The 17,194-nt window shown below is 37.4% G+C and overlaps 1 protein-coding gene across 2 annotated transcripts in view; it reads left to right on the top strand.

The window, feature by feature from the left end:
- Window positions 1-17,194, top strand: part of pex14 (peroxisomal biogenesis factor 14) — a 66,448-nt gene that overhangs the window by 17,229 nt on the left and 32,025 nt on the right. For both annotated transcript variants that reach the window (XM_028452659.1, XM_028452658.1), the window contains exon 3: window positions 13,157-13,241. In XM_028452659.1, the coding sequence (XP_028308460.1) occupies window positions 13,157-13,241 (85 nt within the window). The remainder of the gene's footprint in view (window positions 1-13,156; window positions 13,242-17,194) is intronic.

The following is a 17,194-nucleotide window of genomic DNA, read 5'->3' as shown; positions in this document are numbered from 1 at the left end:
ATAATTGACAATTTTTTTTAGAGTTTTCATGGCAATTACAATTACAAAGTCAATTACCTGAACTCAGTTACAATTTAATTACAATTATGACAGTAACCGATATTAAAAATTATATATACAATTATAATTGACCCCAACCCTGCTGCCATTCTGACCCTGATGATTGCTGTTTTTGATACTGTCAGCACTGCATTGTTTTTATGCTTGTCTTCCTTTCAGTGTAAGGTTCTTAGCTAGGTACCTCTAGAAAAAGAGATCTAAGCAGCTTTTTTTCCCTCCTCTTCCACTTAGTGTGATGAGGAACAGACTCTGCTGACTCTCTTTCTTCCTAACGCAGAATATGAAGAAGACCCATTGCCTCTGGTTTGCTCCCTCGGTTGATGGCGAGTTCAGTTGGACTTGTCTGCCACTGTAGATGTGTGGCCCATTGTCATGGCAAGTGTGTCTAAATGCTTCTGACAGGTCTCAGTAAAAGACAGGCCGCAAGGGTAAAACTGCCAGGCTTTCCGCCCTCCCCTCCTTACCCAATGACTGTACTTGTGCCGCCACTTGCCAGTAGATGGCGATGTTCATCTTCCCTGGCTCTGCGTCTGCTCCTATCTTTTGGCTTTTACACCAGTCTTCTCTATTTCCTTTCTGTCTGTGCCACTCGCTAAGGAAAGAAGGGTCCTAACCTATGAGGAGGGTCATGCCACCAATTCCTGGCCTGCTTTGAAGACCATGAAATTGCTGATCCAAGACACATGATTAGTGCATTCAGGCTATTGACTGAGGAAGAGTTGACACACAATTACAATGTCAGAGGAATGTCACATTGTGCAAGTACTACGGTTTGCCTGTGAATGTACAATATGATAATATTTTGATCAATAATGGAGACATGCGCTATTGTCGCCGGCCGATGTTTTCTATTCGACCAAGGCAATTGTCAGGTTGGCATGGCTGCACACGGAACTAATGCCAGCATCTTCACCGCAGCTTCCTGTTTTATTTGCACACTGTAGTAGTTCCATTTAACTTGGCTTGTGTGTGTACCACAATACGTGTGTGTGTGTGTGTGTGTGTGGGTTCCAGTTTGGATCATCAGCAGAGGATAGGCTTGTCACTGTAAGTTGCTTGTCACAGGGGTAGCTCTCCTCCTGACACCCCAACACCACTTCTGTGGTGCGTCGCTCGGACACCATCTCCACGCTGTTTGCTGCTGGTGCCACTTGCATTTTGCCTCAATCAACTAATTGAAAGTGATAGGCTTCTGAGCCTTTGATGATATGAAGGACAACGCATAGAGCAGAGGCAATTGTTTTATAGAAAGGCTGAGGATGATTTTGCTGCCATTGCTGTTTGACTACTTTTTTCATGTGTGAATTGAGTCATGCATATTCAAAAATAGCCTCAAAAGGCCTTTTACATGTTCATTTGTGTACAAGATTTTTTGTTGGAAAACAAAAAATGTACAGCTTTGTGGTTATATATAAAGTTCAGTAATAACAAAGGAAAAAAGTGTTTGGAATGAATGATTGCCTAAGTAGTATGGAGTAGCTTCTGATAGAGATTTGCATAGAGCAGGGGTGTCAAACACATTTTAGTTCAGGGGCCAAATACATAGCAGTTTATTTTAAGTGGGCTAGTTTGCAATATGGCATATATCAAAGCAATAAGTGACAGGTATCAGTCCCGGCAAGATCTTCACTTTAAATGTTTAGGCCGGGCCACTGGACTCAAAACGTCACTCTTTTTGCTCTTCTTGTTCTTCTTGTTCTTGTTGTGTGCACTACTTAAAATTGTTACTACTAAAAATCCTCTGTTATCTGTAAACGGATCGGGCTGAAATTTGGTAGGTATAATCTATGGATGTGTACACATCGATACTCGGAGCCCGATTTTTGTTTTGGGTCCCCAAAAGAAAAAAGAACAAAAGTTGATTTCTTATTTATGTGCCACTCAAATATTACAACGGTTGGAGGTACCGAATCATTGGCACATACCAATATATAAATGGTGCCCATTACCCCGTATGTGTCGTGTGTCACGGAGTAATGGGCCCGGTAATTTCCTAATTTATGGGAACATAGTTGTTTGATATATCGTTTTAAAGGTAATTCAACGTACATTATGATTTTACTTCGCACAATTTGATTTGCAGCTCAAGCCCCACCAATATATAAATGGAGCCCATCACGTGTCATGGGGACACCAGGGGGCCCCATTCTTCAAATGACTATTCCTCCGTTAGTTCTCGTTAGATCGATATGCAATTTGGTATGAATACTCTATGAATTAATATAATAAGATGCTTGGAGCCCTTTTTTTTTTAATGGGGCTCGGTGGCCCACCCCCCATTTCCTGTAATTTCCAAATTTATGGGAACATAGTCATGTGATATATTGTTTCAAAGGTAATTCAACATAGATTACAATTATGCCTCGCACAATTCGATTAGGGACCCCCCCCCTTTTTTTTAAGGAATTTCCATTAAAGTCGTTTTCTCATTTATTTGTGAGTCAAATAATGCGACAGTTGGTGGTACCGAATCATTGACACATACCAATGTATGAATGGGGTCCATTACTCTGTATGTGTCACGGGTCTGTCAGGTAGCCCCATTTTTCAAATGACTACTCCTCCGTTAATGCTGGTTGAATCGGGCTGTTGACATGGATATTCTATGAGTGGATGTCAAGAGCCTCTCAGAGACCTTTTTGAAAGGGAAGGTGGACGGGGCCAACCCCCATATCCGGTAATTTCTAAATTTATCGGAACATAGTCGTGTGATGTATCGTTTCAAAGGCAATTCATCGTAGAATACCATTTTACGTAGCACAATTTCATTTGTTTTACTCGGTGGAACAGAGTCATTTCACTGAATTCTGGGCAACGTGGTACGTGCTATTCGGCGCAGAGACGTTCCGCTGGCCCTGCCGTATTTTATCAGAACTTGTTTAGGTTTTGTGGTCAATTTTTATGTAATTTAGGGAAATTTTGTAAAATAATTTGAAAAATATTCCAGGATTTGGGAAAAAATTTGAGTTCTTTTAATAGTTTGAGATAAAAAAATGACTGTCATCATGTGATATTAACATGGGGGAAAATGTGAGCCCTGAATATGTGTATTATTTGGAGATATCTACAACTGTATTCGTTGGTAATTTACACAGTGATTCATGGTTTCTTTGACTTTTTTGCTTTCTGCTGTGGGACGAATTGGATGCTCTAAGCAGTGTTTCTCAAATGAGGGTACATGTAGCACTCGGGGTACGTGATGGCATTACAGGGGGTACTTGGGAGAGAGAGAGTGTGGAAAATGAGCAAATAAAGTGTCAGTCTTGGTCCAGGTGTGAGATGACCAGAAATTATGAAAAAATATAGAAATAAATTCAATTCAATTCCATTTTTATTTTTATTTTTTTTTATGAAAACAACACCCAATCTTAAACTGTATTTTTATACTTTCACTTTGTGAAATATAAATCTAGTTCAACTAAACTGCTGTAAAAAGAAATTCTTGATATCAAAATAGGGTCACAATCCAAAAAAGGCTGGGAACCATTCCACTAAATACTATTTATTTCCACTTATTTACAAAATGAAATTCTTTAAAATGTGTGTTCTCACTCGTTTATTCCATCATTATGCCATAGTTGTTTTTAAATAATTTTCTAAGCAAAATGTTGTAGTCGTACAAAGGTGTACTTGGATTCAGAAATAAGATAAAGGGCATATTTTAGCCAAAAATGTTTGAGAACCACTGCTCTAAATGGCCGGATTTGATCCCCGGGCCATGAGTTTGACACATGGAGTCATGAATGAAATTAGATTTTGATTATGCATTTAGACTTCCCTTGAACTATATTGTTTAACATAATTAATCATAATTTGTGTCTTATTGGTTTGTCTTTCAGCATACTATGACATTGTTTAGTTATCTAGTTTAAGGTATGAGACACATATAATGAAGGTATTAAAAATTAATTCACAGTCTGCTTAAATACTTTATTCCAAGCAATTTAACACCAGCTGAACAGATGTAACACTTTTTTGTGTGCATTGAGTTATTCATATCAGAAAAAAATCATCAAATAGCCTTTTACAGGTTCATTTGTGTACAAGATTTTTGTTGGAAAACAACAATAATAATGATAATTATTGCATATTCCAAAAAAAGATTCTTAAAACAGTATTTATGGCTTTGTGGTTTTTTTGTAATGAATGGTTGCTTATGGTGTAGCTTCTGATAGAGATTTGCATAGAGTCATGTATTGAGTAAGATTTGGATTATGCCTTTAAACTATATTATTTAACATTATTAATAGTAATTCTTGTCTTATTGTTTAGTCTTTTAGCATACTATGACATGAGACGCATATCATTAAAGTATTAAAATTAATTCACAATATACTTATAGACTTTATTCTAATCCGTTTAACACCAGCAAACCTAAACGCTAGTTAAAATCGCTACTCCTCTGTTATTCGCGAACGGATTGGGCTGAAATTTGGTAGGTGTAACCCATGGATGTGTACGCATCAGTGCTCGGAGTCCGATTTTTCATTTGGGGCCCCAAAAGAAAAATGAAAGTAGATTTTTCATTTATTTGCGAATTAGTAGTGGTAGAAAATCATTGGCACATACCAATATATAAATGGGCCCCATTATGTGTCACGGCGGCACCAGGGGGCCCCATTTTTCAAATGACGACTCCTCCATTAGTTCAGATCGGAATGCAGTTTGGTATGAATATGATGAGACGCTCTGAGCCCTTTTTTGAAATGGGGCCCGGGGCCCACCCCCCATTTCCAGTAATTTTCATATTTATGGGAACATAGTGTGTTATATATTGTTTCAAAGGTAATTCACTGTAGATTACGATTATGCCTCCCACAATTTGATTAGGGGCCCGGTGGCCCACCTCCCTTTTTTGAGCAATTTCCATTAAAATCGTTTTCTCATTTATTTGTGAGTCAAATATTGCGACAGTTGGTACCGAATCATTGACACATACCAATATATAAATGGGGCCCATTACTCCGTATGTGCCAGGGGGGCGCCAGTGGGCTCCCAGGGGCCCCATTTTGTTTTACTCGGTGAAGCCGAGTCTTTTGACTGAATTCTCGGGAACGTGGTATGTGCTATTCAGCGCGGAGACGTTCCGTGGGACTGGCCATAGTTCATCAGAACTTGTTTTATGTAGCTCTGCAGCTCTGTGTACAAACTGATGTAAAACCAGGGCCCCCAACCCTTGGACCACCTAATGGTGTAGGATCCAACACCATCCTATTCAAGAAAAATAGCAACACATACGTATATTGGAAAAAACAGTTTCAGTGTATCTGAAACACTGACCTGATATGAAACTGCTTCCTCATTGAAACCAAATTTTTTTTTGTTCACACTTTAAAACCACAGTTTTTATCCCTCTTACTGATGTAAATGTTTGTGACCATTACTCTTACATTTCACATAGAAAAGTGCATAAAGCTGCTCGTCACAAAATGTCATCTCTGTCTGCAAAAGAGAAGAAAAAAAAAGAAAAGCATTATATTACAGGAAAGAGGCACTGCATTAAAGAACAAAAGAGATCGATGGCAGTACATTAAATTTTATGCGAATGAAAAAAAAAAAAAATCAACTAATTAAAATTGATTACTCCCGCTTTGTAAATGTGTTTCTGAATTAAATTATTGTATGAAAACATTTTGACCAATCGAGGAGCTCAGGAAGTATCAATTACTGGATTGCAGCTGAGAAGGGGCCGGATTGTTTTGTGGTAGCTAAGTAGTTTGTTGTGCTGTACTGCGACTCCTCTCCCGCTCCCCCCTTGCTAAAGTGCCATGGGTTAATCTCTGATGACCTCCATCTCCCAGAGCAACTCCAGCATCACGGTTTGGGCCTTTTACCTGAATTAAAAGGATTCACTCCACGGGCTGTGTAAGTATTTTTTGTCCAAAGTGGAGGAAACTGAGGTGCCACAGACTGAGCTGTTCCTCTTTAGTCATCGGGGCTTTCGGGGCCCCGCTGGGGATGTCTTTATCTAAACAATCATCTGTCTCGCTAGTTTAGCAAGGGCAACCCCAGACAGCCCCTCAGTTACACATTAAGAAATGTCAGACTCTGCTTTATACCTAATCTCTCACGCTAGTTTTCAATTGGCTGTGTGCCACATTGTTTTTCTTTCTCGGAAGAAGAAGAAACGGGTGCACCCTTTTGCTTGTTTTATTTATTTATTTTGTTTATTTGACAGGAACAATGTACATTTATAAACATTACAGTAAATCTACCAGAGTTAGCCTAAAACCCTAAAAACAAAATGTATCCACATTAGTACAATAATACAATCTAAAACAGCATAAAAACACTCATAATTCACCTTACTAAAAATGTATAATTCAATTTCAATACATATGTATATATAAAATAAAATGCAAGAGAACTCGTGACTATCAGCCGAGGTGACAAGTAACAAAGTACAAATACTTCATTACTGTACCTAAGTAGTTTTTTCTGGTATCTGTACTTTACGCGAGTATTTATTTTTTGGCGACTTTTTAATTTTACTTTTTACTTTTTAAAACAAATATCTGCTTTCTCTTTACTTTTAAGATCTTTGAAGATGACGTCACAACGTAAAAAGATGCAAACCGGTGTTCTCTTTGCATTTACTTTGGTAGTTTGAGCTTCTTTCTGTTAGACAGGTCCCTTAGTTTTGGTTAACATTTTAAAGTTTTTAAAAATGCTCTTCGTTTAATTGAGCATTCGCATTTTATTTCCAAATTGTATTTATTTTGAGTGCTAAATTCTCCAGATTTAAAGGTCCCATATTATGAAAAATGCGTTTTTTTCTGGTTTCTACATCTATAAACTGGTCCTCCCTGAGCCTGTCAACTCCCAGAATGAGGAAAACAAGCGATTCCTGCATGGTCTCTGCAGCCCACCCACTGGTAAAACAGCGCTTCTACAGGCTATTCAGATTCAGCTCCTGTCGTTACGTAATCAAAGGAGTTATTTTCATAGGCCGACCACCTCCAAGCGGTGATTGGAGACATCCGAGAGGGGGGCGTTCATCCCTGAGGTGAAGTTTGGTGTGTCTATCATTCAGGACCACGGATGAGTTTGGGGCAATGCATATCGAATACAGTGTTGTTGGACCTTTGACAACTGTGTGAAATTGATGAAAAACAGTGTAATATGGGACCTTTAACTTATTTCCATGTACCAGTTTTCTACAAGTTCTTGAAAAAATAAAAGATATGGATTTTGCTGGTTTAAAAACCCTGTATTAATATTGACCGGACATTTGTTTTACATTTTACTTAAGTATATTTAGTTGCATGTAATTTTTATTTTTACTCAAGTAAGGGAGCAACTTTGATACTTTTACCAGAGTAATTTTTCATTCAAGTATCTATACTTTTACTTGAGTACTGAAGACTATAGTACTTTTGCCACCTTTGACTATCAAGGCTGATGATTTACTCAAAAGCCATTTTCTTAGCTGGGTTTTAAATGAATTATATACGGGTGTCCCTATTATTTACAGGTAATGCCTTCCAGTATTGAGCTGTCTGAAATGTAAAGCATGTGTTATTTTATGTATATTTTTAACACTCGAAGGGCTTGGTGAACTGCTGATCTTCTTCTCCTTACTTATATTGTCCATAAATATCTTCAATGTATTTGACTTTTTTTATTTATTTCAAATAGAACAAATAATGAAACACACAAACGTTTGTAAGACCTTATTTATGTTACTTTTCTGGGAGGCTTGAATTTGCAGAATAGAAGCAGTGAAGCAATCACGCCACCTCATCACACATATCCAGCTAATCGAACCATAAAACATGGGGTCACAGTTTGGAAATATGCGTGTATACATTTATTTTTCTTTGCTCGAGCATTATTTCTTTAGAAGTGTTATGTGTATTAATTTGATAATGTTCCCTGTAGAGAAAGTGTGTTTAAACTAACTGCTTCTCTTAGTTAACTAAACTTTTCATTCTTTGTGAATATAAACCTAGCTGAGAAAAGCAACTGAATGGAAAGTTTACTCTGCACATGCAATAGAATAGGTCTTTGAAAAAAGCACAATTTCCATCCACCAACCCCCACCCTTACAAAAATTGCATAATGTGCTTTTGATGCCCTGATTGTAGCCTTGCCCATGGCTCTCACACCAAGTCTAATACAATACAACATGTTATTTTTAAACCTTTGCATGGCAAATGTCAATGAAGTTTTCCATGACCCGCTTTTCCTCCACTGAAATGTTGACTCTGACCTTTAAATTTCAAAAGTTAGGATCATTCAATAAAGATTGACCACATTCAGTAAGCGTGGCACATGGAAAAAATAGACTATTTTACTGGATTTTCAGACAACATATTTGCTGAGAAGAAGTAGGGCTGCACGATGATAACCACAATGATTTTTTTTTAATCAATTTTGTTATCACGATTACAATATATTCACAATTATTTATCATGTTAGGGAAAAAATCTGTTTTTCATCACACTATAAACAAACAATATAGGGTTCCCGCTGATCATTAAAAAGTCTTTAAAGTCTTAAAAGGCATAAAATTCATGAATCTAAAAATAAGGCCTTAAAATGTCTTAAATCAACCTTGATTTTATGTGTAATTAGTCTCACATTTCAAAGTAAATGGTAACAGCGGAACCAATTACAAAACAGTGATGTGGTTGCAACGGGACTTTCAACAACATGGGGAAATGTAAATTTAACAAAAATTGGCTAACAAAGATTTTTCATAATGGTTTTTATTTTTTGTTTTTTTGTTGTTTTATAGCTTTCTGGCTATTTTTGTACTCATTTTGTGTGTTTTTAGAGTGATTTTGATTATTTTATTCAGTTTTGTGTATTTTTGTGTTTTTACTTTGGGGGCCGCCAATTGCTCGTCTGCACTAGACACTTTTTTTTCCCCCTCCTATTGTGTTTACTGTGAAGTTTGGTCTTAAATTTTATTTCAAATGGCAATGAAAAGTCTTAAAAAGTCTTGACTGAAGCTGTAGGAACCCTGCAATAGGTGTGCAGTTTACAGTGCAAAACAATGCTTATAATAACAATTATTATTTAAAAAAATAACCCAAGCATTTAAAATGGACCAAACGCTGATAAATGCACTATTACAGACAAAGCCCATATTTCAAAAGTTGCCAACCATCAGGTTAATTTTAAAATTATTTATTTATTGTGTAGCACTAAAAAGAAGCATAAATCATTTTTATCTAAAAAAAAAAAAATAAGACGTTTGATTTTTTTTTGTGTGTGTGTGCTAGTGAAAAGCTGCACTGTACTCAAGTAAAGATGAGACAATAAAGCAGGAAACAAAAGGTTGTTTTTGTCCAGTCATTGTCAGAAAGGTCAATCTCCTGCAGGGCCTTCAAAGCTCCTGTAGAGCCTAAACAAGTGTGGATATGAGTTAAATGGTCAGATCTCCACCTCACTTCCTGATGTCTCTCAGGGTCAATAATTCCCTATAGCTGCTCCCATAAGGCCTCACTTCATCCACTAAAGGTCACATTAAGGCGGGAAAGATGTCACAATTAGAAGGGCATTTACAGCTGCTCGTTTAAAAAGATTAAAAAGCACTGTTGGCTTACGTCAAACAGTTAAGCAACTAAAGGAAATACAATAATTGCATTAAAACTTAATTCCTTTCTGGCAGGGCTCTGATATCAGAGACGTATTGGGTTCAGTCATTTAAGACAGCTGTCCCTGATAGCAAATCACCCATGAAAGCACCAAATTAATAAAGAGCTTCATTTTTCCCCGTCTCTCACTTTCTTTCACGTTTGGTCCTTCAAATGTGTGTTTGGGGGCCTAACACAATTTTTGTTCATGTCTATCAGTATGTTATTATATCAGGGGCACTTCCACTCAAATGTACAGGCTGGGGCAATTTGGAATGAATTGATTCACACTGAGACTGAATCCCATACTTGGTAATGATTTCCTTTTAGCCCCTCCAATGCATCCCCCCCCCAACACACAACTTCTTTTTTCCCCTTTTGCCTTCGTCTAAATCTCTGTTTTGTGCTGATTAAATTGCTAATGTGCAAATAAAGTTTTTTTTCTAGGGGAGATTAGATAAAGTAAGAAATACATTCACTTTCCACAGTCATGTTTTTTTCCCCTTCTTAAAATTAATAATTATTTAAAATTATTTAGTTGATACGTTTTTCCTCTTATATTTGAAATAAATCCTAGCCAGAAATTAATATATTACAACGCACGTTGTTTAAATATCTATTGAGAAGTTGGTCAACATTAAACATTGCACTGAATGCAAAGCCATAGCTGGGCACAATAATCATAATAATTAATTGTATTTATAAGCACTTTAAAAGAACTCTATACACTTTACAGTGAAAACAATTACACACAAGTCGAAAAAGAACAACAAAGGTAAATACAGAAAATACGTAACAATCATAAGTTAAAAGTTACAATGGTATTTAACCTTAAATTGTAATAGGTTTATAATAAATTGCACCTCACTGGTGGTTTGCGTCAATAATTAGAGTGAAAGCAGTTAACATTAACTTGATTGAAATGTTTTTTTTTACTCTTTTGGGGCTAATGCACCTATGAATATAGAAAATTAATAAAACTACACTTTGCATTACATTATCTATACAGAATATCTGACTTTCATGGCTCAGGTATATTGTCGTTAAATGTTGTTACTAGTTACTGCAAGAATACAACTGGTTACGTGGATTCCCTCAGGCATTTCCCTATGTGGCTCGAACATAATTGGATTTCATCCTCATTTCTCTCAATTCGACGCATCACAATCGTAATTTTCAGACAAGTGCAGCGCAAAGTCTTGTCCAATTCAAACTCAATAACATTTCTGTAATCTTGTCCGTTCATCAAGTTCTCTCTCTTTAAGTGTGTTGGTTAATGTTATCTCCGCTTGTGATTGAGTTTTCACCTCTTTTTCCAGCTTTACCTGACACTTTATTGGTTATCTGGTTTGCAAAGATTATTACTCCTAACCTGGAGCATTCTGTTACATTAGCCGTCAAAGCTTTAAAACAATCTTTACTAACGGTGTCCTAACTAGCACTGACAACACAGTATTAACTAGCTTTCTACTGTAAAAAAAAAAAAACAAACAATCCCCTTACAGTATTTTTAAATGTTGCTTTTTCTGTGGGCTATTGTGGGTTTTATATGTTATTCATCTTCGCCCCTAAAAGCCCAGTTGTGTGCTACCCAACACTATGACTGGGGTGATCCATAAGTCAATAACAAGCCTGAAATCAGTGCAATGTGGTTATAATTGATTGAGATGTCTGGATGAAACTTGTGCAAAGCATCTATGTCATCCTCTAAGAAGTGCACTTTTCCGCTCCCTGAAGATCTACCACTACATTTTTAAACAAATGGGCGTTAGCCTTATTAGTTTTGCCGCTGAGTTAGCTGTGGTTCTTGCTAAGAAGCCATGCTTACGCTTGTTAACACTGATACAATTTTCTTGTCAATATTGTGCTACGGAAGTTTAAGGAATTGTAAACATAGATTGCTTGTTCAGCATATTCTTCCACCATTAGGTCATTACCTCTCACCGCCTGACTCTTGTGTTTACAGGAACACGTATCAGAATATTAGATTTTACTGTGTTTATCTCTGCTCTCTGCCCCCTACTACAAGCTCTCTTTTGCTTACTTAGTTGAACATTGATTGGAGCCTCCTGGCATTGTCTTGTTATCAATGGAATATTTTTCCTCTACATTTCAGCAGTATCTTTAGACCCACAACATCAGTTGGGGTTTCACCACGCAAATGGTTTAAGCCGGTTGTCAATGTAAAGGTTTCGGGTGAGTGGTTTTAATAAGCTGTCAGTATGTAGAGATCCAGGAAATTTCATAGCTCTTGCGTAATCCTTGTGTACATGAAGGTCACGGATGTGTCCCGGTGAAACACTAGATTAGTAACTAAATAAATTGTGGTATCACCTCTTGGGATGAATCTGGCACCTATAGATAAAATGCATCCTCGATGTTTCATTACTGAAAAGTTGGCGTATTGTATACTTGTATTAGCCTCATATACAATTGTGTGTCTTGACATTCTGGCATTTTTGCCTGCGTGTGTGTCATAGATATCAAGCTTTTTAAACAACTTCTCTGCCACTCCCATTCTTTGGACAAGTTTTAACTGCAATTCTTTTGAACTGAAATAGGTTCATATTCTACAGGCATTGCATTTCCCAAAATGAATTACCACTGGCAGGGTGTTCAATCACTTTGTGTCTTTCAACACTAAAAGAACAGAAGAGTAATCAAAACCTTTCAACCTATTAGAGGGATGACTTTTACAATTGAATCACGGGGACCACAGGTGTGATAATAAGTCATTGAAACCTTGCCTTCAGTGTGTTTTTCCTATTCTCCTTGTTCTTTCATATTTATCTATTTTAGGAGGCGCCGCTTCATGGCGCCCACTTCAAATTTATGTTTTAATACCATTTGAGGACGTTTTTTCTCTCTATCCCATTCTTGGAAATGCATACTGGGATGGAAAATTAAGGTGCATCTCGAAGGAAAACATAATAGAATCGATGAACTCAGTGCACTTAAAACTACTGATGTTCTGATGCTATTTAACGTTCTAGTGCATTAACGTTTCAAGTCATTACAACATTCAGGCCTGGTGATTTGATCCTGGCAGGTTTTTAACTGGAAGGATTACAGAAGTTTTCAGCCTCGGATTCTCAAGTTATTAGATACAAATGATCACCTCTGCATTAAGTATAGATTTTCTTCTACTGCGCACTTAAGAATGGAAGTTTGTCTTTAAGAGCGTAATAGCAAATTAAGCTCCATACTCCATTTGTCCAGCACTCTTGATGGGCTAATTTTATAACTGCTGATTTGGTCATTCCCCACATTTAGCTGGAAAGTGGTCAGGTGGTCTTTTTCCTCACTGCTGAGTGTGGGGGGCGTAAAAGCAACTATCAGATGGAATCCATTTAAGTTTTTTTTTTCTTTCAGGTTGGAGTGATAATGAACCTTTTTCTTAAGGAAGGTCTAGACTGTTGTTTGCAGAATAAAAGCATCAGTTTCCTGCAGAGCTCATCCTCTTCTTCACACATTACATTATGAAGACTTTAATAACATTTGTCTCTTTTCAGATTACTACAGCTATACAATTTCTACAGAACCCAAAAGTACGCCAGAGTCCTTTGGCCACCAGAAAGGCCTTCTTAAAGAAAAAGGGTGAGAGAAATTTTCTTAGTTTAAACTTTTGCTTAATTCTGCCTAAGAATATATATTTAGTTATATTTATAATGTAATTTTTATGGGGGAAGTTATGTATTTTTCAGATTAATGGATGCTTAATCTTTTTTCTTTCACTGTCAAGGGATTTCTGTTAAGGTCAAAGGTTATAACCACAACTCTCTGACCTTGGTTGGGCGGGGTCCCTAATAGGAATCAAATTGTCTACACAGAACATGATTCAGGCCCTGTGAATAAATGACACACCAGTTGGGATGCTCCTTTGGGTTCAGGAAAATTAATATTGACCAACTCCCTCTGCGTTTTCAATGGAATTATCAATATTGCCTTCCAGCGTTTTAACCCTTTTACTTAATTTAACTGTTATCGTAAATTTGAGGCACGACACAGGGAGGGTTTCCAAGCGTCAAATGTTTGCTGGCTTCTCACTTTCTTTGCATTTCATTGAGATATCTCTAACACAATGTAGATTATTGTTTGGGTAATAACACTTGCAAAAAGCTTTATTACTCTAAACTCATTTAAGTCAGGTCAATATAATGCGGTGGTGGAATTGTGCTATGTTGTGGCATGCATTTCTTTCAGTCAGCCTAAAGCTGTGTAGAGGATGTATGGGTAGAGTGTGTCTTTACCTTAAATAAACCCTGTGCTATTTAGTATGTTTTATTTATGATGTAAACATTTGTCTTTTTTGGGAATGAGGATCTTTCTGTAACTATCAGAGCAAATTTAGAAAAGAATTAGGATAAAAACTCAGATGTAACCCAGAACTAAGCTACCGCAACAGACCGACAGATATTGCTTTTGTGTCCATCTAATTAATTCAACACAGTTATAACTTGCTAGTAAATGATTTCAAATGTTATTGTGAAAAATTGTGCATACTTGGTTGCTGCTTTTGTGAAACTGTAGATCTGCAAACTAGGATGGGTTGCTCGCACTGCACTTTAGATCCATGAAATATTTATAACCCTTTAATGCAGATTTATTGAGGAAAATGGTTTCACTGTGGATCTAAACAAGAAATGTTGATTTGCATGAAGTCATTGATCTCTTCGTAAGAAGGAGGAAGTGAGCAATGAAACATTAAGTATAAGGTAGTGTTGACCCGCAACCCACAACCTACTATGACTAACTGATTTTGTATTACACATTGTGGAGCACCTTTAAATCTTTTGCATTCATTTTTCAGCCACTCTGAGCTGTTTAAGAAAAGTGCTCTCTCTCCTAGAACCTCATATGTCTATGTATCACTTGTTTTGTTTACCTGTATTCTGTTTTTTATGGATAGGGACTCTGCAACATACAGTATTGGTATTGATATTGTAGACTTCTCTCGCTATTTCTTATATGAGCAGAGTTGTCTGATTCAGCAACTGTAGTTTAACTTTAGTTAGAATTTGTAAAACTCTTTCCAAAGCATGCACCTCTCACCCGTTTGGTAGTAAGCACTTGTTCATGTGATCTGTCCATTTCAATAAAAACCTACCAACTAAATGTATCCAATGCTGTACAGCTATTGACACTTGTCAGACAGTGTTTATTTGTAAAAATCTTAATAATACTACATTCCGTTTTTGTTGTCTTCCGCTTATCTGGGTCCAGGTGGCATGAGTAACATCCTTAGCAGAGAAGCCCAGACCACCCTCTATTAAGCCAATTCCAACAGCTCATCATAGAGACTAGTGCAGTGCCCATAGGAAGTATGTATTGCTATAGAAAAGTGGAGGTTAAATAGCTTTTTCATGGATGGCCAAGTTTGTGTTTGAAGGTGGGACGTCAGGGACATTTAGGTTTGTTGTGAAATGTGTAGAGTGATAACTCTTGTGTTTTCATATATTTAAATGAATAAATTAAGAAAAAGCAATGCGTCAGCATGAAATTATGTCTGGAGAAACACTTTGAGACACTCACGTTTACATGGGAGCTTTAATTCCGCTTTAATTTAGAGTAAAAGTTAAATCCTTTTTAAACTGACCTTGTAAACACTTAATTCCTAATGTAAATTTAATTCTGATTTATGCACACACACAGCAGATCGCTGCTCCTCTCAAAACCAGGAAGTGGGGGTGGGCTTGAACCAAGCTGCAGCCATGTTGACAATATCAGCTCTGTCTGTCCCTGAACAGATATTTGAGCCACAGACACACACACACACACACACACACATGCAGACATTCCTTGCTTTATAGATAGATAGATTCCAAGTCATTCACAGGCCAGCCGCAAGATATAATATCTCCAGTGTGTCTCTAGTTGGCTCAGAGGTCCTAGCAGTTTATATGATGTCCAAACCACATGAAATTGAGGAGCAGTGGCTCTACTCTTTGTACCTCCCGGATGTATATACTTCTCACTCAATCTCTAACACCGGATTTCAGCTGGATGAGTAACTACTCCCTAATGTCTCCGCTGCGTAATGCGCTGTCCGTAAATTCCCACCGCCTTTGTCTGTGATGCGTATCTGTGTATCTGTTGCAGCAAGGATTCAGGATATCGCGCTAATTCACGCGTAATCAATCAATATAGCGAGTTGTAGTCAATATGAAGAGAACGACAAAACCACATATGAACAGTTTGTTGCGTCCTTCGAGAGGAGCAGAAGGAAATCGACTCAGTCCTTCCCTGTCCGTTTTTGTAGAGATTATTGCGATCCAACCATGGATAAATGCAATATTTATATGTGAAATACAATCCACTGCCACTCTGCCCAGGGTGTACCCTCGCCTAGCGCATGTATACTGTAGGCACCGGCTGACCCCTCGACCCTGAAAAGGCGCAAGTGGGTCAGAAAATGGATGGAAATACGATCCGTCTACTACTTCCTGTCCTACACAAGCTTGTTTTTGCTGAATGTATGTGTTGTTGCTCCGGTGTCCACCAAAAATATTTTCGTACTTATTGCGAAGGGCGCGGGAATGTCGTCACACAACAGCGAATAGAAACGTATCGGCTTCGCAGCAGTTATGCATCCAGTGGAAATTGGGGGTAAGCCTGAATCTGGGCACCCTACAGAATGAACTCATTTCGGATGCATTCCTTGTTCTTTTGGTCATTACCAAAAACTAATGACCATTGGTGACGATTGGAATTTTGATCGACCAGTAAACAGAGAGCTTTGCCTTCTGATAGTCCTATACTCGTTTTCAGAGTTTTCCTATTCCTATATAAATCATAGATTGCCCTCTCAAACTTTTGACAGAAAAACTCACTCACCATCCTCTTCCCACACTCTCCACATGGAAAATGTGTCACTCTTAATTTCTAATACAGTTTAATGTCATATTTATGTAAATACTTCAAGATTTTACTCTATATTAACAGCCAGAAATGTCAAAGCAGACATAAAATGAAACAATACCATCTCCCGGTAGAGTGGAATTTAAATTGGATTTCTCTTGCTGCCAGTACTTACGCTGGACAGCTGATGAAGGGGAAAATAGGGCCCACTTTGATTGCATGTTGCAGAATCTTTACACAATAATCTCAGCCGTGCATATTATTTTCTGGCACATTTGTGCCCTAATCTGCAATGAGGGATGTGTCTCTCGATACATATTCTTTTCTCTAAAGAGATCCTAATAGTGTGGTTTATTTCAATATCCATCGAAAAATATAATTTTCTGTTTTCCTTCAACTGTCAATTTCAGGACACAAATTGCCAATTATACAGTCCAATATATCTCGACGCTCTTCTTGAATCCTTGATGTTGAATAAACTGGCTGAAATATTAAAACTTTGTCACTTTAGTGCACTATGAATCAAGATTTGAACAAAGAGATACAGTTTCTTTTTTCCAATGAGGGCTGGGAACATGTATTGCATTTTTAAACTCTAATGCAGCAATCTTCAGTAATCAGTAATTTTGCTTTACTTGTCCGTCCCTAGCTAAGACCAAGTGAACTGTATGTGTATGAGAAAAGTGTAATGC

Source organism: Gouania willdenowi, chromosome 7, assembly GCF_900634775.1.
Source record: "Gouania willdenowi chromosome 7, fGouWil2.1, whole genome shotgun sequence".
Taxonomy (NCBI): domain Eukaryota; kingdom Metazoa; phylum Chordata; class Actinopteri; order Blenniiformes; family Gobiesocidae; genus Gouania; species Gouania willdenowi.
The sequence above is the reverse complement of the archived record's forward strand: the minus strand, read 5'-3'. Positions and strand labels throughout refer to the sequence as shown.